Consider the following 24,974-nt stretch of genomic DNA (forward strand, 5'->3'; position numbering starts at 1 on the left):
CGATTTATGGTGAATTTCTGAAAAAAAAAATTTTTTTCCTTACGGCTGCGCGCGGTAACTCGGCCGAACATCTCAGAAATTCTTTTGTCATGTTGTCGTAATGTTTGCATCGTTTTACATTAGTCGTTACATAAACTTTTATATATGAAAATGTGCGCAATTTCATGTAGAATACAACAGAAAATAGCTCATGGTTGTAGCTTTTATCAGTTTTAAAATATTTTCACATAAATCACGATAACTGCCAAAATTTCAACCTTCGGTCAACTTTAACTCGACCGAAATGGTAAAAAAACGCAATTGTAAGCTAAAACTCTTACATTCTAGTAATATTCAATCGTTTAACTTCATTTTCCAATAAATTTGAAGTTTCTAGCACAATATTTCGATTTATGGTGAATTTAAAAATAAAACATTTTCCTTACGTCTGCGCAGTAACTCGGCCGAACATCTCAGAAATTCTTTCGTCTCGTTGTCGTAATATTTGCACCACTTTATATTAGTCGTTACATAAAGTTTTATATATGAAAATGTGCACAATTTCATGTAAAATACAACAAAAAATAACTCATGGTTTTAACTTTTATCGCTTTTGAAATATTTCCATATAAATCACGATAAATAGAAAAAATTCGACTTTCGGTCAACTTTAACTCGACCGAAATGGTCAAAAACTGCAATTGTAAGCTAAAACACTTATAGTCTAGTAATATTAAATCAATTAGCTTAATTTTTCAATAAACGGGAAGTCTCTAGCACAATATTTCGATTTATGGTGAATTTTTGAAAAAAAATAAATTTTACGTCCGTGCGTTGCGAATTCATGCATCATTTTGTGATAATATTTTCTCTGTGTTGCTTTGATCGTTTTAAAATTTGTTATATACCAAAATCATCGCAATTTAATGTTCAATACAATTAAAAAAAATTAACTCATTAGCTTTAACCGTTTTGCTTACAGCGCGATTTGTATACAATTATATACGAGTTTTTTTTCGCTGTCATATATTCCAATATTTATATATGATAATGATATTTTTTTTTCATTTCTGATGGTTGCATACTAAACTTCAGGCAATGACAAAAAAAAATGAGCCGAAAATGAACTCTTAATTTTAAAAATAAACGTGCTGTGATTTTTTGAAAAAACTTTTTTTTCGCTTCGGCGCTAACTCACCGAACGCCGCCGGCATACGGGAGACGTTTTTGTAAATAGGGCTTTGGCGTTAAAGGGTTAACTCACCTATTGGTATAAGTATAGATGGGACAGCGTTTTTCTTCAATAACCTCATATTTTTAGGGCTCTCAGTAGTCAGCAATCTTGATTTCACATCATCAATGTAGTCCTCTGGGGTGAAATGAGCTGAACACACCACTGCATGTTTAGGATTGATTTCATCAGATCGGCAGCACACGTTTATCCACTTATCACAGTAAATTTTGTCACTAGGAAACGCAAAATGCCTAATACCTTAGCCTTTTGTTTTTCTCTTAGTATGCAGGCATCCATAAACAGAACAGTTATTTGGCATTGTCGGTTAAGTGACTGCTCTCGTTGTAAGAAGGTAACTGACCGGAGCGAAAGTTCATGCCTTGGTAGTGACAGGCTGGTAGTGGCCTTGTTTCTGCGCAACCTCTGGGGAGCTGGAGTGTCACTTTTCGGCCGTTGCGCCTTGCGTGGTCGTATATTTGATAACAAACAAATCTTTCATGTGGGGGCACTTAATCTTATGTTTTAATGTATTCGATACTGAACTGGGCTGGTTTCTATGAGGTATATTATTATTACTATTATAGATATAATATTTAAAATTTTATTATTATTATTATTATTATTATTATTATTATTATTATTATTATTATTATTATTATTATTATTATTATTATTATTATTATTATTATTTATATATTTTTGTCTACCACAAAATATCCAGACTTTTATTACTATCTGTGCTGTTTCTAGTAGCCCTCTCCTCAGCTTGAATCCTAGGGCTACTTCGGCTTCCAGTTTACCAAGGCATCTCTTCAGTGCTTGAATGGTTATGAGCACTACCTCTACTGGCATATCCAGAAGACTTTTTAATTCAGCCAGCAGGTCAAGGTACTTAATTATTTTTCCCTCTCTTTCCAAACGCTCTGGAGTCCCACATTACAGAGACATTTTGGTTTTGTCTATGTCGATGTGCTAGCATCATACTGTCCCTCGTAATACTGTAGATCAGAGTCATTTTTCAGGCAGGTTATTTCCTTAAGTTTGTGTTCGTTCCACTTGTTGCTGCATGCTGTCTGATCATTTTTTGTACAGACTTCAGTGGGGCGTTTGTCGCTGCATCACTTCTCTTTTCCTGCTGGTTCTTTGCCAGTGCTGGGCATTTGCTTGCAATGTGGTTTATGGTGTTTTCTTATAAATTGCATTTCCTACGCTTGGACCAATCACTGGTTCCGTATATTGCTCATTAGATTTTATATATATATATATATATATATATATATATATATATATATATATATATATATATATATATATATATATATATATATATATATATATATATATATATATATATATATATATATATATATATATATATATATATATATATTCATGACAGTCAAAAATTATAATATATCTCATTACAATTGTGATGATAAAACCCCGGAGGAGTGCCATCAAGATTTTTTTTGTTAAGATGAACAGTCATTTAGCTTAAGTGAATATTATTCTTTGGTGACTTTATTCATACTGAATGAAATACAAGAATGTGTGGGAGTTTTCCTACTCACTCTAAAAATGATTTCCTAGAACAACTCTCGCAATACGTCAAGGGCTTTCTGAGCTAACAAGCAATTAATTCAAGTGAGACTATCTCTCTCTCTCTCTCTCTCTCTCTCTCTCTCTCTCTCTCTACATGGTTTCTTAATATCATTTGGTCATTGATATAAGATGAAGCTCGTAGATTTACCCAGTATTGACGAAATTTATCGGTTCTAAAATGCCGCAATATTGTTTTCATTATATTAAAAAAATAAAAAGGAATAGTCAGTAAAACTCGTCCACGATATATGAATTATCACTGCAGATTAAGCGCAAAATGTCATTATTGTCGTTTCACACGGGGTCTCTCTTTATTACAAGCAGTTTTCGTCTTAGGGACACAGTTGAAGAGGCACTTGATACTAAATTGATGCTGAAAAACGTCTCACAGAGACTTTTTTTTTTTTTCTAAAACCCTGCCTGAAAATCTCTCAGTGCCTTAAGAAACGGTGAGGAATCGATGATACACAAGATTCTTAGAACTTTCGCTACGAAAAGATATAAGTTAGTGTCAAAGCATACTCTCTGGAACTCAAAGCATGGAGGAGACCAAAAAATGACGGACTGATTAAAACCACACCATTCTTAAGACGGTGATAACAGAGGTCCAAAGAAAGTTAAACTAGAGACTATTAATTACACGAATATAAAATACGATATTACGTTCGCCAAGTGGATTGATCCTTAGAAAAGAAGAGTTTATTTCTGGAAGCCTTCAAGTTAATCGTAACCATTTTCTTATTTAAAGTGTCTTGCTTCTAGACATCTGTTGAAACTGACCGATGTCATCTGCATATATTAATCAGATCACATAATAAAGGAGAAAGGAGAAATTTTCCGTAAGAAGGTTTTTTTATTAATAAAATGACTAAATTAAGACTAAGACTATATGTACTTGACATTACTACATTTATAATAAATAACATTATGCAAAAATTTTCGTCATTATTGCCGAAAATAGGCACACCAAATATGAAGTCATACTTCTCATATATGTAAAGAACTACACATAATTTTCACCATCTGCCACTTTCCACTTCCCAATTGTCACGTCCCTTTATTTTCTTTTACATCCAGTATGGTACAGTATATTATTGAAGCATGGAAAATACTCTTTTTTTTTCGTGGGGGTGGGGTTAAGGAGGGGGACGTGGGATGTCGGGGCTGAGCTGTGGAAGACGCTTCTCTCATAAAGAACAAGTGGAAATTTGCGAAAGTGGAACGCAACCTCCATGAGCAATGTATTTTTTTTTTTTTTTTTTTTTATGGTTACTGGAAAAAATTAGTAGTCTTCTTCGAGCAGTGTATACTGGAATTTAACATTAAATGAGGAAAATGACTCTTCTGTAAGAGTATATTGGTTTAGTGTTATGTGTAAAACGCCGTACAGTCATCATTGTACCTAAAGGAAAGCTTACTTACAATTGGTCCCTCATGAACAACTTCAAACAAGTAATTTAATAGGTATTGGTAATGAGGCCATCATCTGTTATATAGAATGAAAATAAATCATCACAATCTTACTTTCAGCGTCAATGACCTCTTTAGTTATAACGGCAAATTACATTAAGTGAATCACAATGCCATAAAATGATTCTACAAATTATAGTGCAAGATGTATGACGGTGCAGGCTGGAAATAAATCATCATTGCATAACATTAATGGGTAACCAAATAACTTTTTCTGAAATTGTCAGTTCAAATACATCACGGGGAATAAACGTGATTTCAATAGATTTGAGTTTAGACTGGAGTAAGCATGGAAGAGAAATGTACAAATTTGAGACCTTCTAAAGTACCGTACTAACCTTTCACATAATCTCTCTCTCTCTCTCTCTCTCTCTCTCTCTCTCTCTCTCTCTCTCTCTCTCTCTCTCTCTCTCTCTCTATCTCTTATTCTTCCAGAAGGCTTGTTTGTTTACAACAAGCTAAGAAAGAAACAAACTGCAAACAAAAATAAAAAAATTGTGCCATTACTGTGTTGATATGAGCTGGAATGTGTACATACTGTAATGCATTTTTTGGTACCAGTTACATATGAGTAATAAAATGTTATGGAAACATTCTATATAGAGCTATACCGATGAAGATCTATACAAAAGGCGGAAATCGATAAACATGAATAAGATCTTGAAAAGATTAGAAGACACTCACCAAAAATTCGACAGAATATCGAATGGTAGTGGTTTCTTCTAAATATATGATAGTTATGAATGTCTTTATAATACTTTTTACATCGCACAAAACTTTAGGATAAGGTCTAATTCATAAAGCATACAAGAAATTTAGCACAGGAATCTAAAGTTAACTCTCAAATACTCTTAATCGAACTTACCCACGTCGATGAGAAAGGAACAGATTTAGAACAAATTATTAACATGTCCTATGACTCTCAATTTGGCTTAATAAGCGGTGGTACTCATATTTACTATGTTGTTTTCTTAAGAATCATGTAGTGATATCGTTCTGACAGTTAGCCTTGGTATAAAATTAATTTTGCAGGTGTCAGAAGTTGGCATGGAAAAGTGCAACTAAAAAGTCTAAATTTGAGATACCTCGTATCCATCCTTGACTTTGGTGACACGAAACTTCAATCCTACTTTAAAGAAAAGTTCTTCCATTACGCTCAAGATTTATTTTATGGGGGTAAAGTCTCCTTGAGATAGATATCTTTGATTAGAATGAAGTGTATCCTTTGATGTAACATAAGCAATTGCATTGTATGTGACCTTAAATATGAGTAGGGAGCCATATGACATTTTCCTCAAATAATCCACAACCAATAAGGAATAGAGTGAATGTCTGAACGTGTTTAAAAAAAAAAAAAAATTTTTCGAAATACACATGTAAACAAAAGAAAAGTGACGATAAAGGTTAATGTTGACAACTATAAAAGAAATTATATTAATGAAGACGGTGAAAATCTGCCTGGATGTCTTTCCTGCACCCAAAGGTGGCTGAGACAAAGAACATTCTTTACCTCTTCTTCCGCATTTTGAGATAATCTCAGACAGGGATAATGATTTGGTGAATTGGACGATACTAATAAAACCAGAATACAGGAAGAGCTGCAGAAGCCAACAAGATCAACCACAAAGTTCTGCTCATTAATGACTACAGAAAACAAGGGCTAAGCAGTCGGGGTCTTCTTAGTTTCCCAGGTAAATTAAGTCTAAAGTCCGATTATGAAACTTTCGCTTCCAGGCTTCATCCAACATTGGTCTATGATCTCTTTAGCATCATCTCTTACGAGGTAAAGGCCAATGGGCTGGGCATTCAGTGCCCATCCCAAAGCAAATCCTGTATAATAACATGAAGAAAGGAGGGCAGAAAGAGATAGACCTGCCTAATGAAGAAAGGATGGTAATAAGGGTCATTAACAAAAAGTGGGAAGAGAATTCCAAATCTTGGCAACGGTTGGAAAGACGGTCACTCAATATAAAAATTCATAATCCTCAAATTAACGATAAACAGAAAGTACATGTAAGAAGAAGTGGCCTGAAGGTTGTTTTGAGCCTTCCAATAAAGAGGTAGAGAGTCGGGGGGGTATCACCGTCAATGCACCTCACGCTGTGCACTGTAGGCATTATTTAAGTGTCTTTGTAGTGTCCCCACTGCCACTAGCAGCAACCCCTTTCATTCCTTATACTGTACCCCAGTTCATATTCTCTTTCTTCCATCTTACTATCCTTAACCCTCTGCTAACAATTGTTTCAGTATGCAACTGCGAAGGATTTTCCTCCTGTTGCACCTTTAAAACCTTTTACCCTCAATTTCCCTTTCAGCGCTGAAGGACCTCATAGGTTCAAGCGCTTGGCCCTTGGCCTCAATTTTGCTTTCCAACAAAAAGATAAACTACTTCCCCCTTAGCTCAACACGTCAACGACTGAAACAGCACCTAATGGAAAAGAAAGAGAGAGAGAGAGGTTAGGGGATGGGCGGGTGTTCCATGTCCTTAAATACCCCTAGATCCGATGCCTACGCTAAAAACTTGGTGCCTTACTTGCACCGGATTTCATGATTAGTATCTTTGCTGTTATTTTGTTTTTTTGCAAAATCATGTATCTTTTTCAGCGTCTGTTGTAAATAAACAGGTGTTACGATTCAGACCTCTGTGGTTACAACTCATCTGCTTCTCTCTCTCTCTCTCTCTCTCTCTCTCTCTCTCAGCTGAGTTATGGTTTGTAGGTAATTGTCCTACTCTATACATCACCTTCAAATATGGGACATAAATCATCATCCAATGTCTTGTTTACTCTGATCACTGATTTCGTTTTAAACTTGATGTGCCCTCTATTATTCTCCCAATCTTTTATTCTACTCCTACTTATCATCCTCTTTTCATTATTTTCTTCTTAAAATCTCGCTTTTATTTCCAAGTCCTCTTCATTTCTCTCGCGTGGTGCTTCTCCTCTCTTCCTAAATATCCTGCTCCCCTCCCCGCCACCACTTACTGTAATTAAGCTCAAATTTGCAACAATATCAGCAAAATGAAACAATGAAGAAAAAAAATAGGAAGCATTGATTTTTCTCCCAAAGTCTTCTAGATATTGCTAGCTCAATTAGGAAATCATTTGACTGTATGCAAAGGGCGTCATTCTTTTTGCAAGCATTTCTTCAGAGTTCCTTATAGATAATTTCGAGATCACGACATGAGCAGGAAACTTATGAAGTAACCTAGTATATTTTAATCTACATTCCACAAATTCTACTTTCTTTTTTATCAGAGCATCAAGCATACTAAAATAAGAACGAGTTAAACGGCCCTTAAATTGTACATGTACGTGAATATACCTACGTCATATTTGCACGTTAATTCATTTATGTGTTTTTGTTTGATATGATTTTGTATTTGAATGCGTAGCCATATGCGAACATTATATTCCTATGTATACAGTACAAAATAAGAATTAATTTTCTATATTCATATATTCTTATGTCCATAGCTCTCTAGTATTGTGTGTGTGTGTTTGTGTGTGTGTGTGTTTGTGTGAGAGAGAGAGAGAGAGAGAGAGAGCAGCAGCAGCAACAACAATGGAAACCTTCCATCTGCCTCTTTCATCGAAAGCAGAACGCAAAACATCCATGGAATTTTCCTGAAAGAAAAAAATACCTTTTGCGCATGCGTCCGTCTCCAGGAAAATTCCCGAACTGAATCTCGGTGTCTGGAAAAAGATCTTATTGGAGAGGAAAAAGTATTAAAACTCTATTAGAGAGGAATTAGCACGCATCCCAGTTCTTCAAACTTCAAGTAAGATAACAGTAAAGGAACAGAGTTCACACAGAAAAGTTCTAATCAGATTTTCGGCTCTAACGTTTAAGACCTCAAGAAAAGCAAAATGGAAGACCCGACCTTGAGGAGGAAAAGACAATGTTATTTAGGGATGCTCACTCGTCGCGAGGCAAAATGCGGCTTTACAAATAACTGCTAAAAAAAGGAGGAAACTGCATCACACATGGTTAATTTATTATGATAAACTAAAAAATAAGAAATAGTGCAACAATTGCGTTCTATTCTTTAAGAAAGGAAAATTCTGGCAGATTCTCTTTTCTAAGATAGTTAATAATAAATTTCGTCGTCAGAATAGTTAAAGGTTAATAATAAATTTCGTCGTCAGAATAGTTAAAGGTCTTAATGAAACTCATATGAATGTTATGGAACGAAACCAATAAACCTTAAGGATATTAGTCAAGAATTCATACCGAAGATGAATAAAAACTATACGACAGTTTTTTTTTTTTTTACCATAGTCTAATTCGTTTTCATCTTCAATAGTACAATTATAACTAACGCTATCTTAATTTCACTATTTGAAAAAGTGAGCTTTTATTCCTCTAAACTTCACTTCAAAAATTTTGTTCATCTAAATATAAGAAGCTTTTTCTCACACATCTAAGACAATAGTTAGAAAATTTTTATCATTTTTCATATCGAAGTTATTAGAGACAACTATAAAATCAACAGAAAAAAAATTGAGGATCAATTAGTGAACAGGAAGAAATGCCGCACATATAAAATTTGCGTACATCATCCCTATTATTTTCATGTTTCGAAATTCAAGATTTCATTAAATGAAAGAAAGAACAAAATACAAACACGAGTTATGCAAAAATTTCATTCAAAACAATTATTTTCTAAATCTTAGGAAAGTGGGAATTCTTCATCCGTATAAAATGGTGCATAAACCATAACCAGATTCCTTGTCTTGCTGCTGGGTGACACAGGGCTAACAAAAACCTGGACATGTCTTTCAATTTTAAATTTTCACGCAAACTATAAACAACTATTTCTCATTAAAATCTCGTCCGCTTTGGAATGCAACAGAACGTATCATTATGAGTCCTCACTATTGCCACCATCTTCACCAAATAGAAGGTTGAATTAAAGGACAGCGGTATGAAGTCATAAAAATGATCGCTAGTTATCACAACTAATATTCGTACTCTTGTTACGTTTTCAGTAGCTTTCCCCGTTTTTACTATTTATTTCGTAAAACAGAACATACTGAACTCAGTTTCCAGAAAAAAGACTCAGCCGCACTTTTTTGCGAATAACTCTTTGTACTAATTTTCCTTTTATTTTTTTTATGACCTCGACTGACTTTAGGCTGGATTGACTTGAAATTGTCTAAAAGATCAACTATTCAGCGTATAACAGAATCTGAAAATGCTTCAGCATGCAGCAGACTTTCACAGTCGATTATAATCTGTTCACTAATTTACTCCCGAATAATTCTTCTTGTGTTTCTCAGACGAAATGAGATTTTCCGCTCTCGCTGTTTTTTGCCACACTTCTCTCTTTAATTGTCCTCCTTTATTTCAAGCTTAATCTTTCTTCTTTTTTTGACATTTATTACCCGCTGGGTTTTCTTTAAAGTCATTTTCGTTTGATTCCACTGTCTATTTTCTTGCATCTTTCTTCCTTAGCCTTAAATTGCACCTTTCCTTTTCATCAAATGCTCCAAATATCTTTTAGTATATATCTGTTATTATTTTCCTAAAGGTGTTTTATGACTAATAACACCTGCAGCTTGTTTTTTTGTCATCTTAGCTTCTGCCTTGTCCAAGATTATACCCTCCTATAGAGGCTTTATGAATTGTTAACAACTTGTTTTCGAAAAATGAAGCCTGAAACCTGCAGCATGAAACAAACCGGATGCTTCAAATGCAGCAACTCATAATAACTAAACGACAGTCTAAATTTTCTCCGCACCAGATTCCGGAAACTGACTTCAAAGCTAGTCTTGCGTCTTATGAATCACATTTTGTAAAAAAAAAAAAAAAAAAAAAAAATAACTAATACAAAGTTCATAGACTCTCTGCTGATGATTATGTTCTCTAGCCCTTTGATGGTCAGATGTTTTTTGAGTGCACTACCCCGGTTGGTCGCGATATGAAGGAAAAAATGAAAATCATAATTTCCACTTCTACTTTATTACAATTTGTACTTTCACATGTAATACATTAAAAAATAAACTAATTTCAAAGAAAATAGTATTTTACCCTCTCAAATTATCTAAATGAGGAAAAAAATGACAAAAATTGTATTTCCAAAAACTTTGAAAAAAATCAAAATGACTGTAGAAAAATGAAAAAATATACCTCCTTATCATTAAAGAATAACAAAATACTGCCTAGAAATCATATAAATCAACTTATTATACCTATTCATATACATTGACATACTGTTTTATACACTCGATTTCCATGGAAATTTTCAAAACAAGGCACTATACACATGGAAGGCCTTTCTGGGCAAACTGCACAAAAGTAGGAAGTTTGCTTCCTTTTACATAGCCCCTTCCCCTTCTTTTTACACTGTGAAGGCAACACTGAACACACAACACAATTAGGCTTTGAATTACCTTCATGTTTTCTTAGAAAATGTTGGTTTTCAGGAATGTTCCGACTCATTAGTAAATGGGCCTGGCTGAGCTGGCGTCTAGTTCTGATCCTCCTTTCTTCAAAGCCTTAAAAAAGCCCATTAATCACTTGCTGTCTAAATGAAAGAGATGTCAGCTTCTTCTTGTTTGCCTTATTGTATAATATCCTACTATTTACCAAAGCAGTTTCTATGAAAAAATGCCATAAAACAAGGTACCACTTCATATTCCGATGATTAAACCTATAAGATGCACATAGTTGATCAAATTGATCCACACCACCCATGAACTGATTATATACACTTGCTAAATTAGGCTTTGATACTTTTCTTTTCCCTCCACTGGCTGTCTTTGACCTAACCTCAGTTTCTTTACATCCTGTGTCTCCAAATGTGGAAAGCATGTTAACTTTACCAGTGTCATGCCAACTGCATGCAAGTAGAGTTTGACTGTCATTTACCCACATGTGAGGGGCTTCAAAGCGTTTTAGCTTTTTGTTCATGTTTGGTAAACCCTTTCTATTTAGCCTTACAGTACCAGATGCCCCAATTCCTTTCTTTCTTAGAGATTCAAATAACCTGGGGCTAGAATAATAACTATCCATAAATACAAAGCTTCCTGTATTCTCAAACCCTTCTAATAAGGATTCAACCACTGTGCCAGCTAAACCAAGTTCACCTAGAGGAACATCATTTTTTCCAGTATACACTTGAAACTTCATAAGATATCCAGTCTGGCCATCGCATAAGGCCCATACCTTTATGCCCCATTTGGCTGAAGGCTTGTTTGGCAAGTACTGCTTCCAAAAAAGCCTACCTTTGAATTTCAGCATGGCTTCATCTATGGATAATTCCTTGTTAGGCTTGTAATGAGCAAGATACCTCCCATTTAGAATGTCAAGCAAGTCCCTTACTTTACCTAACCTATCTCCCTCAACTGTCTCAGAATTATTATTAAAATGTAAAAAAGACTGAATCAATTCAAATCTTCTTGAACTGAAAATTTTCCCGAAACCTGGGGTTTCAAACATCCAAAAATCATTAGAGAAATAAGATCTTACAGTTGGCTTATTTACTATTTCCATCCCTATTTGACAAGCCAAAAAAGCCTTCATCTCCATAGCTGAGGTTTCATGCCAATTTAAGAATCTGGATTTAGTGGGCAATTCAGAAGTACAGTCAAAAAATTGAAGAGCGTATCTATTAGTTTCTGAAGCAACATGATCAAAAATTTCCTCTGGAAACAATTTCAGAAATACCTCATACGGGGACAATCCATCACAACCAACAACAGCACAAGTCTCAATAAAATCAGGAACATTATCTGGGAGAGTTACTGGGTCTGCCTTCTCAACAACATTCCAAATAACTTTATAACCAGGACTCTTTGAACACGTTTTCTTCTGACCTGTTTTCTTTTTCTTGGTAGGCCTAAGTCTTTTACCCTTTGATGTTGATGGTTCATCAATGTCCTCTTCAGGTTCATCAATGTCCTCTTCAGAAGTTACTTCATTATCAGATGAATCCAAACGGAGAATGTATTCTTGCTCATCTTCGAAGTCAGAGTCTGCTGTCTGGATGGAATTCCTACCAAGGTCTGCAGTACCCATTTCTGAAAATAAAAGAGAAAAATAAGGGTGAAATTTATGCAATTAGACTAACACTTTATTATTTGTAAAACCATGTTGACATTTGGTAGGCTACCAAAAGGAAAAAGATATGCTCACGTAGCCTACATGAAACGATAGGCTAGCCTAAAGAAGATACCAATCATTTGCTTTTATATTACATAATTATGAGATTTAAGTTAAATTTATATCCTATGATACAACTGTCAAACACTAACGCATTTGTAAAGATCAATATGCCATCATAATTTCTCTTTAATCGTCGGCTCTTTAAATTTTTTCGTACCTTTAAATGACGATCAGCTGTTCGTATATTTGTCTGCTGTTCATCGCCTTATTTACCAAAAGATTCGGTATTTTCCCGGTTTTCTTTTATAATACATCGATTATATGCATTATGTAATGTCATTCTAGGAAAAAAAAATCAATAAAACTTACCTCATATGTGAAATAAAAGCACATAATGTGCGTAGACATGCAGCGGATGATATTTGTTTACATATCTGCTTTTCGTTGGTACCAGTAGATGGCAGCAGCTTCTGAGGAATAAAGTTGACAAAGAGCTTCTCTAAACATTACTTTACAACACCATGTCAGTGGCGCATTTTTTGAATGCCGTGGACTACAGTCGCTTTCGACCAACCCAACCACTATACCCTAGAGCGACTATAGTCGTTTTCGACCATCAAGGGGCTAGAGCATGAAAAGAACAACAGTTTTATTTGGTGAATTATACGGAGCTCTTGTCAAAACAGAAAGGGATGCGGAAGACGAAGTAACGATTTGCAGTCTTTCGGTTCAATCATATATATAAATAGGTATATGGATGTAATAACTATAAATATTGCAGATAGAATGAAGAAGCCTTTCTTCCTTCCTTTCTCATTAACACTAAAATACACAGCGCAAAGAGGTCAGTCAGCTCCTTTGTCTTTTTTTGTTTACCCACTATTGTCGGTTTCTTCAAGAATAACACATCGTATTTTTCAGTTTACTCAGTTACACTCAAGGTTTGAAAGCCCTTTTCAGTTTTTTTTTTTTTTTATTTAACTGGCATTCCCTAATTCCACTTTGAGAAATGGATGGAAGATAATGTATTACTTTTCACCACCCTTATATTTTCTTGTATGAAAGAAACATTGGGATATGTGACACACATTTGTAATAAAAATTATCCAACATTATTGGCCGAAGTCGAAAAGAAAAAAAAATAAAATATTAAAAATCATTATAGACCCTTAGAAAATGCACTGATTAGGTATTTTTGAATGCCTGATTTTCTGCTAAGAACTTTAAATAAAACAATCTGACTTGACGTAGTGGGAAAGCATGCAAATTATGCTGTTAACAATTTAGCTACCATTTCAAAAGAAAAAAAATACGTTTTGCAGTCTATTGTTTCCACATATTACTTTTTCATATTCAAAATCTAAAGCATTCAGAACCATTTTTGCTCCTCCTTTTACCTACCCTTGATTATTAGCTTTTTATTTCTTACGTCCCTCATCTCTCTCTTTTCCCCGATAACGATTTTTCCTTTGCTATTTCTCTCTCGATTTTTAGATGTTTCTTTCTATGCCTCATCCTGATAATACATTTGCTTTATGAACAATGATGCAAGTGTCTTATATCCCAACGTCGTCTGTCTTCCATCTTTACTAAATTATTAGTGTCAGTCTCTCTCTCTCTCTCTCTCTCTCTCTCTCTCTCTCTCTCTCTCTCTCTCTCTCTAATAATATATGGTAACTGCTATTCAGTATTACTGCTTCATTAATTTATTTTATCAAAGGATACCAAAGCACAAAGTCACTTTATTTACATGTGGCTAACAGCCCCAAAAAGGACATAAATCAACACTTTTATATTCCATTATAAAAAAAAAAAGTTCATTCAAATAAAAATGAATAATGTTTTCACACTATGGTTATATTCTTTTCACAATTTATCTTCAAATCTAAAAATTTTCTATAAAACTTGCTAAAGTAATCAAAACTAATTAGTTAGGAAGCGTTTAACATTCTATCACTTTCAAATATAAGCAAAGGATATTGGATAGTCAATATGATTAAGCAAGGATAAACGGTAGATGTGAAAAAATGAATCAGTTACAGCAGATAAACAGTTCAGAAAAATTTGAACACACTGCAATTTTGACATCTTTATTACGATATCTGTGTGTGATTTATCTCCATTTCCTTAAATATTCATTTCAGTATTTCATGATGAAATGCCAGCAATTGTTGAGGCAGCAGAAAAGGAAGGGTAAAGCCTTTGACGAACAAGTTGAATTTATGAATTTCTAGTCAAAATCTCTTTCAGGTCAAAATTTCTTTCAGGTCCGTAGACTAACATTAACTAAATCCAGGAAATTTCTGCGAATTCCTATTCGGATAAATACGAAACCTTTTCAGCAAGAGTTTTCTTTTGTCTAACAAATACAATCGCGTTGAAACCAATTGTGTAAAAATCATGTAAAATTTTTTGGTTAATTTATTCAAGTATTAATTATTAATTAATACTATTCCTGTTCCGAAAATCTTATATTAACATTATCATTCATCTTTATGCCAATGATAATCAGTCATAAAAATTTATTGACACAGTATTATAATTTTTTTGTACGCTTTTCAATACATTCAAATGATTTTACCAAAATTCTTCGTCAAAATGTGCTCTCAGTAACATCTTCAGCTAAGGAACACCATTAAGCGAAGACTCAATCTCACGTATTTTTAAGTAAAAATTAAATTAACAACCATTCTTTATTTGTAGTCTATTTTGAAATTATCTATCTTTAGCCTAAATTTTGAATTTCATACGCCCTTTCCTCCATCAAAAGACGAATAAAATCCACAAATGAAGAGTGAAAAATGTATTGACTCTTATGTTTCGCTGAAACATGCTTCTAAAAATAAATCTAAATGAATTAAAGCTAGTAAAACTTTTTAGTGACATAATCTTTAAAGACAAGAAAATTATAAATGAGGAAAATCAAATCATAGCTTTTTTTTTTTTTATAAATAAGAGAATAATAGGACTTATTTATGTTACAACTCTCCTTTATACAGCGAAAAAAACGAATGCGAAGATAAAATTAACCCTTTGGATACTTTCTAGTCAGCGCTCATAAAAAAAAAAAGACAAACTAGCGCTTCTAAACCATACCAGGAATAGTGGGAAAAAATACAAGAGGGAGATATGTAGCAAATAGAAAGGAAAAACGTGAAAAATTTAACAGTAAATTCATACATTAAGAGGAAGTGAGAGAAAGCAAGTGCCAAAGAACAGTGAGTAAGCAATATAGGAAAACATTAAGAATAATGGACCAATAAAAAGTTAAATAGTATGGAAAAAATCTAACTGCCTAATAGCTGTGAAAGACAAGAGTTTATAAAAAAAAATGCATAGATGCAAAATAAATCTAAATTCAGTATGTCGGACCTATAGGCACTGTCATATATAAACTCACCTTTATATAAAGCAACATCAGTGGATGTGCTGGTCTTAAAAACGATAGGTTTTATTCACTGGGAAATATATTTATCTCACTGAGAAAGCCAATGAAAACATGTAAAAGTAGCAAATAACCAAAAAACATGATTTCCATTTCCATTTTGTGTTAGTTACTGGCATTATTAAGTAGCTTTGTTATTAGTTCTTTTTTCAAAGGAAAAATCACTACAACTTTTTTTATATAAATTTCTGTTAATGAAAGCCACAATTCAAAGATGTTTTACTTTAGCTGCACAATTTATAGTCCAATATTAGAAGAAAAAAGTAATAATAATTTTTGTAGGGGTTCAGCCCTATAACTGCTCCGTTGTGCACTCTGGCAAAATGTTACCCACAAAATTTTGGGTCTTTAACTGAATGCATTTAAGGGGCTTCATAGATGCTTTATAGACCTCCTGACAGGTTCTCTATTGTTGGGGATTTTGAAGAGATGTTGTTAGCATGCCACTGCGGACAGTCACCATCTCTCTCTCTCTCTCTCTCTCTCTCTCTCTCTCTCTCTCTCTCTCTTATGAACTAGGTACTTGGATTTTCCTTTTAAGCAAAAGACAATGGAGCATGATATTCAATTTCATAATTACCAGGGCAAATAAGAAAAAAAAAGTGTTGTATATAGATATATGTAGTTTTGTTTGCATTGCAAACGGAGTTCTTCAGCATAAGCAACTGAATATGCTCATTAATTCCAAACCTGGTAAAATTTATCAAACTAGACTAAAAATAAAAAAAAAGATGAACTAACTGTATGGAAAAACGATGGTCATTTTTAAAAGTAGAATCTTTTTTTTTTCTTCATACTACAAAAGTCCTTTTCAATCCCATATATTCGGTCGATACATTTGGCCTTCTATTGTACGTCCTTTCATATTTTCTGTCTTCTATGCGAGTTTTTTCGTCCTGTTACACCTTTTAAACTTTTACTGTCAATTTCCGTTTCAACGCCGAATGACCTTATTGAGTCCCAATGCTTGACCTCTGGCCTAAATTCTATATTCAACTCAATTCAGTTCAGAATATTGGTTCCGTTTTTGAGAACTGAGAAACGTTTTGCAACTTGCTTTAGCCATTACTGAAGTGTAACAAAATACTGATATAGGTCTACTCTTTCATCAGAACCCAAACGGAAGTCGACCAGTCAATTGTTTAATACCAGCCGATATGTTTGCAAACAGGAATTTCATGTCTGCATATTGTGTAGTTAATGGTTAAAAAAATGTGATTGTTTCTTGAGCACCAATAATTTTACAAATAAAGTTATTAAATCTGTGGCGGACAGACAGTTTTATGTAAAAAAAAAAATTAGTCCATTCCCCGTTCATTGAAAAACTATATTTTCACGTAGAAAAAATTAAAGCTTTGCTTATACATGATCCCCACAGTGATGTGTGTCGTTTCTTTAGTAAAAGAACCTATTCTCCTTAAAAGAGTATATTTACAGAAGTTTAGACAGATACAGCAATGGAGACGTCCACCTTATCTAGATCTATACAGCAACTTGACATCACTGATTAGAGACAAATCTTGTTAACCCGGAATCTCTTGGTAGGCGCAATCTTTCTCACTCAAGAGTCCGGGGTTCGACCCCCGATGTGATATATATAATCTGTTGCTCTTGAATAAGTATTATTTCTATTATATCATTATTTATATTTTCTTGCAAGTACCAGATAAAGAAATGGTTGGATAAGATTTTGCTGATAGGTGTTGTGTCATGGCACCCATGTCGGATTTTGTAAAGCTTAAAAATGGTTAAAACGGGTAACAGAAAATATGATTTATTTTATACATGTCATCATCTACATACGATAATAAAATTGAAAACTGTTTGTTTTCAATCCGTTATATACAACCAAGTTAATTTTCTGATGACATAAAAATAGATTTATTGATAAAATCCCTAGTTACCATATATATATATATATATATATATATATATATATATATATATATATATATATATATATATATATATATATATATATATATATATATATATATATATATATATATATATATATATATATATATATACATTATATAAAAGGCAATGCCATAAAGAAGAGAAACGACAGGTGGTGCTAAGCCTTTCGACTTATTGTCCCTTTACTTGCAGACAATAAGTCGAAAGGCCTACACCATATATATATTCTCTTTCCTTATATACATTATTTATTTATATATATTCCATACGTTCCATATTTTTGTGATTTAGTTATACACACACACACACACAATCACACACACATACATATATATATATATATATATATATATATATATATATATATATATATATATATATATATATATATATATATATATATATATATGACTTTTATCACATCACCGTGATTCACATGCAATCCGTAAGCTACAGACGTCCTTTAATATCCAATTCGCTCTGCCTCGAAATAATATATTTTCATATATGTTACCAAAGGGAAATTTAGTTGATAATAAGTTCGTCGTCCCATGGGCTCGAACCAACGAAGGACAAGAACTCAGGACTACAGTGGACGCCTTTACCCACACGGCCAGCAAGTGAGGTATAAGTTGATATCGGCTCCCATCTACAGATCCCCGTCGAACTCAGGTATTTGTATTTAGAGTCGATATCAGCCCACCTCTGCCATGCTGACAATGTAGTGCGTTTGTCGCACGCAGCCATATTATGACTTTTTATCACATCACCGTGATTCATATACTTATATAGTACACATGTATATAATGTCATGGATATTATCAGATATAGCTCAAGTGGAATGGTGTCCTTTACTAGTGACTGACGGCGATGTATAACTAAAAATAAGTTCTTCATAACACTTCATACTATAACAACTTCCTTCCTATCGATATATCATTCTTGCAAAAATAGTGCTTACCAAGTTAAACTTGAATCCAGGTACCATTCGTCTAGTAGATATAGTTATTTTTATTGGCAATACTTTTGTTTTGTTTTTATTTTTGTATTACATCTTTTCCCTTCTACAAGTCTACCTTTTTCTTTACTCTCATCGATATATGGTTCTTTCCTCAGTTATAATTCAGTCTTTTTGTATATATTTCGTACAACGGTTTTTCCTTTTTCTCTGCAGTACCTTTTCCAGGGATTTATATCACCTGAAGTAATAAAAGATCTCTTCCGCGGTGTTTTCGAGGCACAAAAGTCTAATAATTTTCTTTTTAATTTTCCTCCGGAAACATGTGATTACATTTATGGTAATAAAATTTCACGTAATTCTTGGTTGGTGTGTACGTCTGACTTTTAGTATAATTGGCTTTTATAGATGGAAAATAACGATTTATCTCGTCTTTCTTATATGATTTTTGTTATAAGTCTTAAGAAAACACATTTTCATATTCCTTTATAATTTCAATTAATCTTCCAAATAATATCCTTTTTTCTTATAGCCTAGAAATTATGGTAAGCTATAGTAGTCAGTAATCAAGCTAAATTTATTTCATCATTTTTATTTGGCTACTGTCTGATTAACTTTCTATTTCCACACGTCTTTACTTTTCATATGGATGTCTCCTTATACCTGTTAGTCAACCTACATTCATCTGCTTAGTCTTTTATTAACCTATTTATCCATTGTATTCCTCATTTACATAAGCGTTTCATGTCCTGCAGTGAATAATTACCTTCGGAACAATTACTTGATTTTTCTTCCGCAATCATCTCTAATGAATCCTATTATCCCGTGGGAGATCACTTACCTGATACTCAATGACAGGTAATCAGTTGGTAATTATCTTCGTAATCATGCAAGACTTAAAACATACCTCCTGTTGACATCGTCCATTAATCAATTCACAAACCTTATATATATATAAATATATATATATATATATATATATATATGTGTGTGTGTGTGTGTGTGTGTGTAATATATATGTATATATATATATATATATATATATATATATATATATATATATATATATATATATATATATATATATATATATATATATATATATATATATATATATATATATATATATATATATATATATATATATATATATATATATATATATATATATATATATATATATATATATATATATATATATATATATATATATATATATATATTGTAAGGCTTCATGCTTGTTTCGTCTGTGGAACGATTGTTCCCTTGTTAAGGGTGCACTCCTTTTCCCGGTGGTGATTATTTTTTGCATAATTATTTTTTGTTGTCTTCGCTTTGGTAGCGATAGTCAAGTCTCGGTAATCATCGAGTAAGGGTCCAGACAGCATAGCAGCTTGGACAGGTAGCTGTTACCTGTTGGCCCCTACAGCATGGGAGGATGAGAACTTCGTTCGAGTTCGAGCATGAGTTGATGGCTAACCCTAGTCATCTGTGGAGAGGAGGCATTCCTCTGGGACAGCAATTTGGCTGTCGCATCGACTCTGCTGTGAACGTCTATGTTTCATGGAGATGTTCCTGTTTGCCGTCATGGGGCGGTTTTGACGACTTCATGGTAGTTGTTTGGTGGTCATCCTCGACGACCTTTGATGGTCATCCTCTGTGACCCTTGTTAGTGGTCTTGACATCTCTGGGTAGATGGTCAGTTTTGTACTGTAGGAGGTTGGCGAATTCAGATGTATGAATTATCAGTGAATTGGTATTTATGATATTTGGGTTATTGTTATTTGTGCTGCTTTAATGATTGATGTGTTATTTGTGTATTTTTGGTTATACCATTATTTATGTTAATTGATGTTAATTGTAATCATTATGCTGTCTGGAATGTTTGTGTTTTCTTGATGTAGCGTGAGTGTTTACTTTGATTTGATGTTTTGATGGTAATGTTTTATTTTTAACTAATTTTGCTACGTCTTTCTTATATGACTGACTCTTTGGTTGTGTGATGTGGTACACTTATTTACTGATGTACGCCGGACTTGACTCAATTGTAAATATGTATATTACTTAATGTTGATAAACTAGTATTAAGGTTATTTTGCTGGTTTTGTTGTTCCTTTCCCGTAGTTGTCTCCTTCTGCCAGTCTTTCCAGTCCATCTCTTTGTCATTGATGATAGAACCTGATGAACCGAGATGCAGTTCATAACTATATATATATATATATATATATATATATATATATATATATATATATATATATATATATATATATATATATATATATATATATATATATATATATATATATATATGACTATTTATCACATCACCGTGATTCTTATACAATCAGAAAGCTACAAACGTCCTTTAATATCAATTCACTCTACCTCGGAAATAATATATTTTCATATATGTTACCGAAGGAATTTTTAAGTTGATAATAAGTCCACCGTCCCGTAGGATCAGACAAGCGACGGACGAGGAATCAGGAGTACAGTGACGCACTAACGAAATCGGCCACAAGAGAGGTATAAGTGAATAACATCTCCGTCAACTCACCCGTCGAACTCAGGTGTTTTGCGTTTGGAGGCGATATCCACCACCTCTGCCATGTTGACGTGTAGTGCTTTTGTCGCACGTGCCATATTATGACTATTTATCACATCACCGTGATTCATATACAATCGAAAGCTACAAACGTCCTTTAATATCCAATTCACTCTACCTCGGAAATAATATATTTTCATATATGTTACGAAGGAATTTTTAAGTTGATAATAAGTCCACCGTCCCGTAGGATCAGACCAGCGACGGACGAGGAATCAGGACTACAGTGACGCCCTAACGAAATCGTACAAGAGAGGTATAAGTGAATAACATCTCCCGTCAACTCACCCGTCGAACTCAGGTGTTTTGCGTTTGGAGGGCGATATCCACCCACCTCTGCCATGTTGACCGTGTAGTGCGTTTGTCGCACGTAGCCATATTATGACTATTTATCACATCACCGTGATTCATATACAATCAGAAAGCTACAAACGTCCTAATATCAATTCACTCTACCTCGGAAATAATATATTTTCATATATGTTACCGAAGGGAATTTTTAAGTTGATAATAAGTCCACCGTCCCGTGGGATCGAACCAGCGACGGACGAGGAATCAGGACTACAATGACGCACTAACGAAATCGGCCACAAGAGAGGTATAAGTGAATAACATCTCCGTCAACTCACCCGTCGAACTCAGGTGTTTTGCGTTTGGAGACGATATCCACCCACCTCTGCCATGTTGACCGTGTAGTGCGTTTGTCGCCTGCGTAGCCATATTATGACTATTTATCACATCACCGTGATTCATATACAATCAGAAAGCTACAAACGTCCTTTAATATCCAATTCACTCTACCTCGGAAATAATATATTTTCATATATGTTACCGAAGGGAATTTTTAAGTTGATAATAAGTCCACCGTCCGTGGGATCGAACCAGCGACGGACGAGGAATCAGGACTACAGTGACGCACTAACGAAATCGGCCACAAGAGGTATAAGTGAATAACATCTCCCGACAACTCACCCGTCGAACTCAGGTGTTTTGCGTTTGGAGACGATATCCACCCACCTCTGCCATGTTGACCGTGTAGTGCGTTTATGCACGTAACCATATTATGACTATTTATCACATCACCGTGATTCATATACAATCAAAGCTACAAACGTCCTTTAATATCAATTCACTCTACCTCGAAATAATATATTTTCATATTTGTTACCGAAGGAATTTTTAAGTTGATAATAAGTCCACCGTCCCGTGGGATCGAACCAGCGACGGACGAGGAATCAGGACTACAGTGACGCACTAACGAAATCGGCCACAAAGAGAGGTATAAGTGAATAACATCTCCCGTCAACTCACCCGTCGAACTTAGGTGTTTTGCGTTTGGAGACGATATCCACCCCACCTCTGCCATGTTGACCGTGTAGTGCGTTTTGTCGCACGTTAGCCATATTATGACTATTTATCACATCACCGTGATTCATATACAATCAAGCTACAAACGTCCTAATATCCAATTCACTCTACCTCCGGAAATAATATATTTTCATATATGTTACCGAAGGGGAAGTTGATTTAAGTCACGTGGACAAACGCACGTCAACATGGCAGAGGTGGGTGGATATCAAAGTGTCTTCAAAGCGCAAAAACACCTGAGTTCGACGGGTGGAGTTCGGAGAGGTCTATTTGCGTACCTCTCTTATGGCCGATTTCGTTAGTGCGTCACTGTAGTCCTGATTCCTCGTCCGTCGCTGGTTCGATCCCACGGGACGGTGGACTTATTATCACAAAAATTCCCTTCGGTAACATATGAAAATATATTACTTTCGGTAATATGGATATTAAAGGACGTTTCTAGCTTTCTGATTGTATATGAATCACGGTGATGTTGATAAATAGTCATAATATGGCTACGTCGACAAACGCACTACACGGTCAACATGGCGAGGTGGGTGGATATCGTCTCCAAAAACGTCAAAACACCTCAGTTCGACGGGTGAGTTGACGGGAGATGTTATTCACTTATACCTCTCTTGTGGCCGATTTCGTTGGTGCGTCACTGTAGTCCTGATTCCTCGTCCGTCGCTGGTTCGATCCCACGGGACAGTGGACTTATTATCAACTTAAAAATTCCCCTTCGGTAACATATGTGAAAATATATTGTTTTCGGTAAGTGAATTGGATATTAAGGACGTTTGTAGCTTTCTGATTGTATATGAATCACGGTGATGTGATAAATAGTCATAATATGGCTCGATGCGACAAACGCACTACCACGGTCAACATGGCAGAGGTGGGTGGATATCGTCTCCAAACGCAAAACACCTGAGTTCGACGGGTGAGTTGATGGGAGATGTTATTCACTTATACCTCTCTTGTGGCGATTTCGTTAGATCGTCACTGTAGTCCTGATTCCTCGTCCGTCGCTGGTTTCGATCCCGGGACGGTGGACTTAATATCAACTTAAAAATTCCTTGGTAACATATATGAAAATATATTATTTCGAGGGTAAGTGGTGGATATTAAGGACGTTTGTAGCTTTCTGATTGTATATGAATCATTGGTGATGTGATAAATAGTCATAATATGGCTCGTCGACAAAAGCACTACTACGGTCAACATGGCAGAGGTGGGTGGATATCGTCTCCAAGCGCCAAAACACCTGAGTTCGGCGGGTGAGTTGATGGGAGATGTTATTCATTTTATACCTCTTGTGGCCGATTTCGTTATGCGTCACTGTAGTCCTGATTCCTCGTCCGTCGCTGGTTCGATCCACCACGGGGCCCGGTGGACTTATTATCAACTAAAAATTCCCCTTCGGTAACATATGAAAATATATTATTTCGGTAAGTGAATTGGATATTAAAGGACGTTTGTAGCTTTCTGATTGTATATGAATCACGGTGATGTGATAAATAGTCATAATAGCTCGTCGACAAGCACTTCTACGGTCAACATGGCAGAGGTGGGTGGATATCGTCTCCAAGCGCCAAACACACCTGAGTTCGGCGGGTGAGTTGACCGGAGATGTTATTCATATACCTCTCTTGTGGCGATTTCGTTAGTGCGTCACTGTAGTCCTGATTCCTCGTCCGTCGCTGGTTCGATCCACGGGACGGTGGACTTATTATCAACTTAAAAATTCCCCTTCGGTAACATATGAAAATATATTATTTCCGGTAAAGTGAATTGGATATTAAAGGACGTTTGTAGCTTTCTGATTGTATATGAATCACGGTGATGTGATAAATAGTCATAATATGGCTACGTCGACAAGCACTACACGGTCAACATGGCAGAGGTGGGTGGATATCGTCTCCAAGCGCAAAACACCTGAGTTTGACGGGTGAGTTGACGGAGATGTTATTCACTTATACTCTCTTGTGGCCGATTTCGTTAGTGCGTCACTGTAGTCCTGATTCCTCGTCCGTCGCTGGTTCGATCCCACGGGGACGGTGGACTTATTATCAACAAAAATTCCCCTTCGGTAACATATATGAAAATATATTATTTCGAGGTAGAGTGAATTGGATATTAAAGGACGTTTGTAGCTTTCTGATTGTATATGAATCACGGTGATGTGATAAATAGTCATAATATGGCTCGTGCGACAAGCGCACTACGGTCAACATGGCAGAGGTGGTGGATATCGTCTCCAAGCGCCAAAACACCTGAGTTCGACGGGTGAGTTGACGGGAGA

General features: G+C 34.8%; 1 protein-coding gene across 1 annotated transcript; it reads right to left on the bottom strand.

The window, feature by feature from the left end:
* Positions 1-10,233: 10,233 nt before the first annotated feature.
* Positions 10,234-12,865, bottom strand: LOC136835682 (piggyBac transposable element-derived protein 4-like). Its single transcript, XM_067099533.1, has 2 exons — positions 12,764-12,865; positions 10,234-12,309 (listed from the first exon to the last, which is right to left on the bottom strand). The coding sequence occupies exon 2, from the start codon at positions 12,305-12,307 to the stop codon at positions 10,787-10,789; it is 1,521 nt and encodes a 506-aa protein (XP_066955634.1). The 5' UTR covers positions 12,308-12,309; positions 12,764-12,865; the 3' UTR covers positions 10,234-10,786.
* Positions 12,866-24,974: the final 12,109 nt, after the last annotated feature.

The sequence above is a fragment of the Macrobrachium rosenbergii genome, chromosome 55, assembly GCF_040412425.1.
Source record: "Macrobrachium rosenbergii isolate ZJJX-2024 chromosome 55, ASM4041242v1, whole genome shotgun sequence".
Classification (NCBI taxonomy): domain Eukaryota; kingdom Metazoa; phylum Arthropoda; class Malacostraca; order Decapoda; family Palaemonidae; genus Macrobrachium; species Macrobrachium rosenbergii.

Excerpts from the sequence above, each read along its gene's own strand:
- LOC136835682 (XM_067099533.1), bottom strand. The coding sequence starts at position 12,307 with ATGGGTACTGCAGACCTTGGTAGGAATTCCATCCAGACAGCAGACTCT.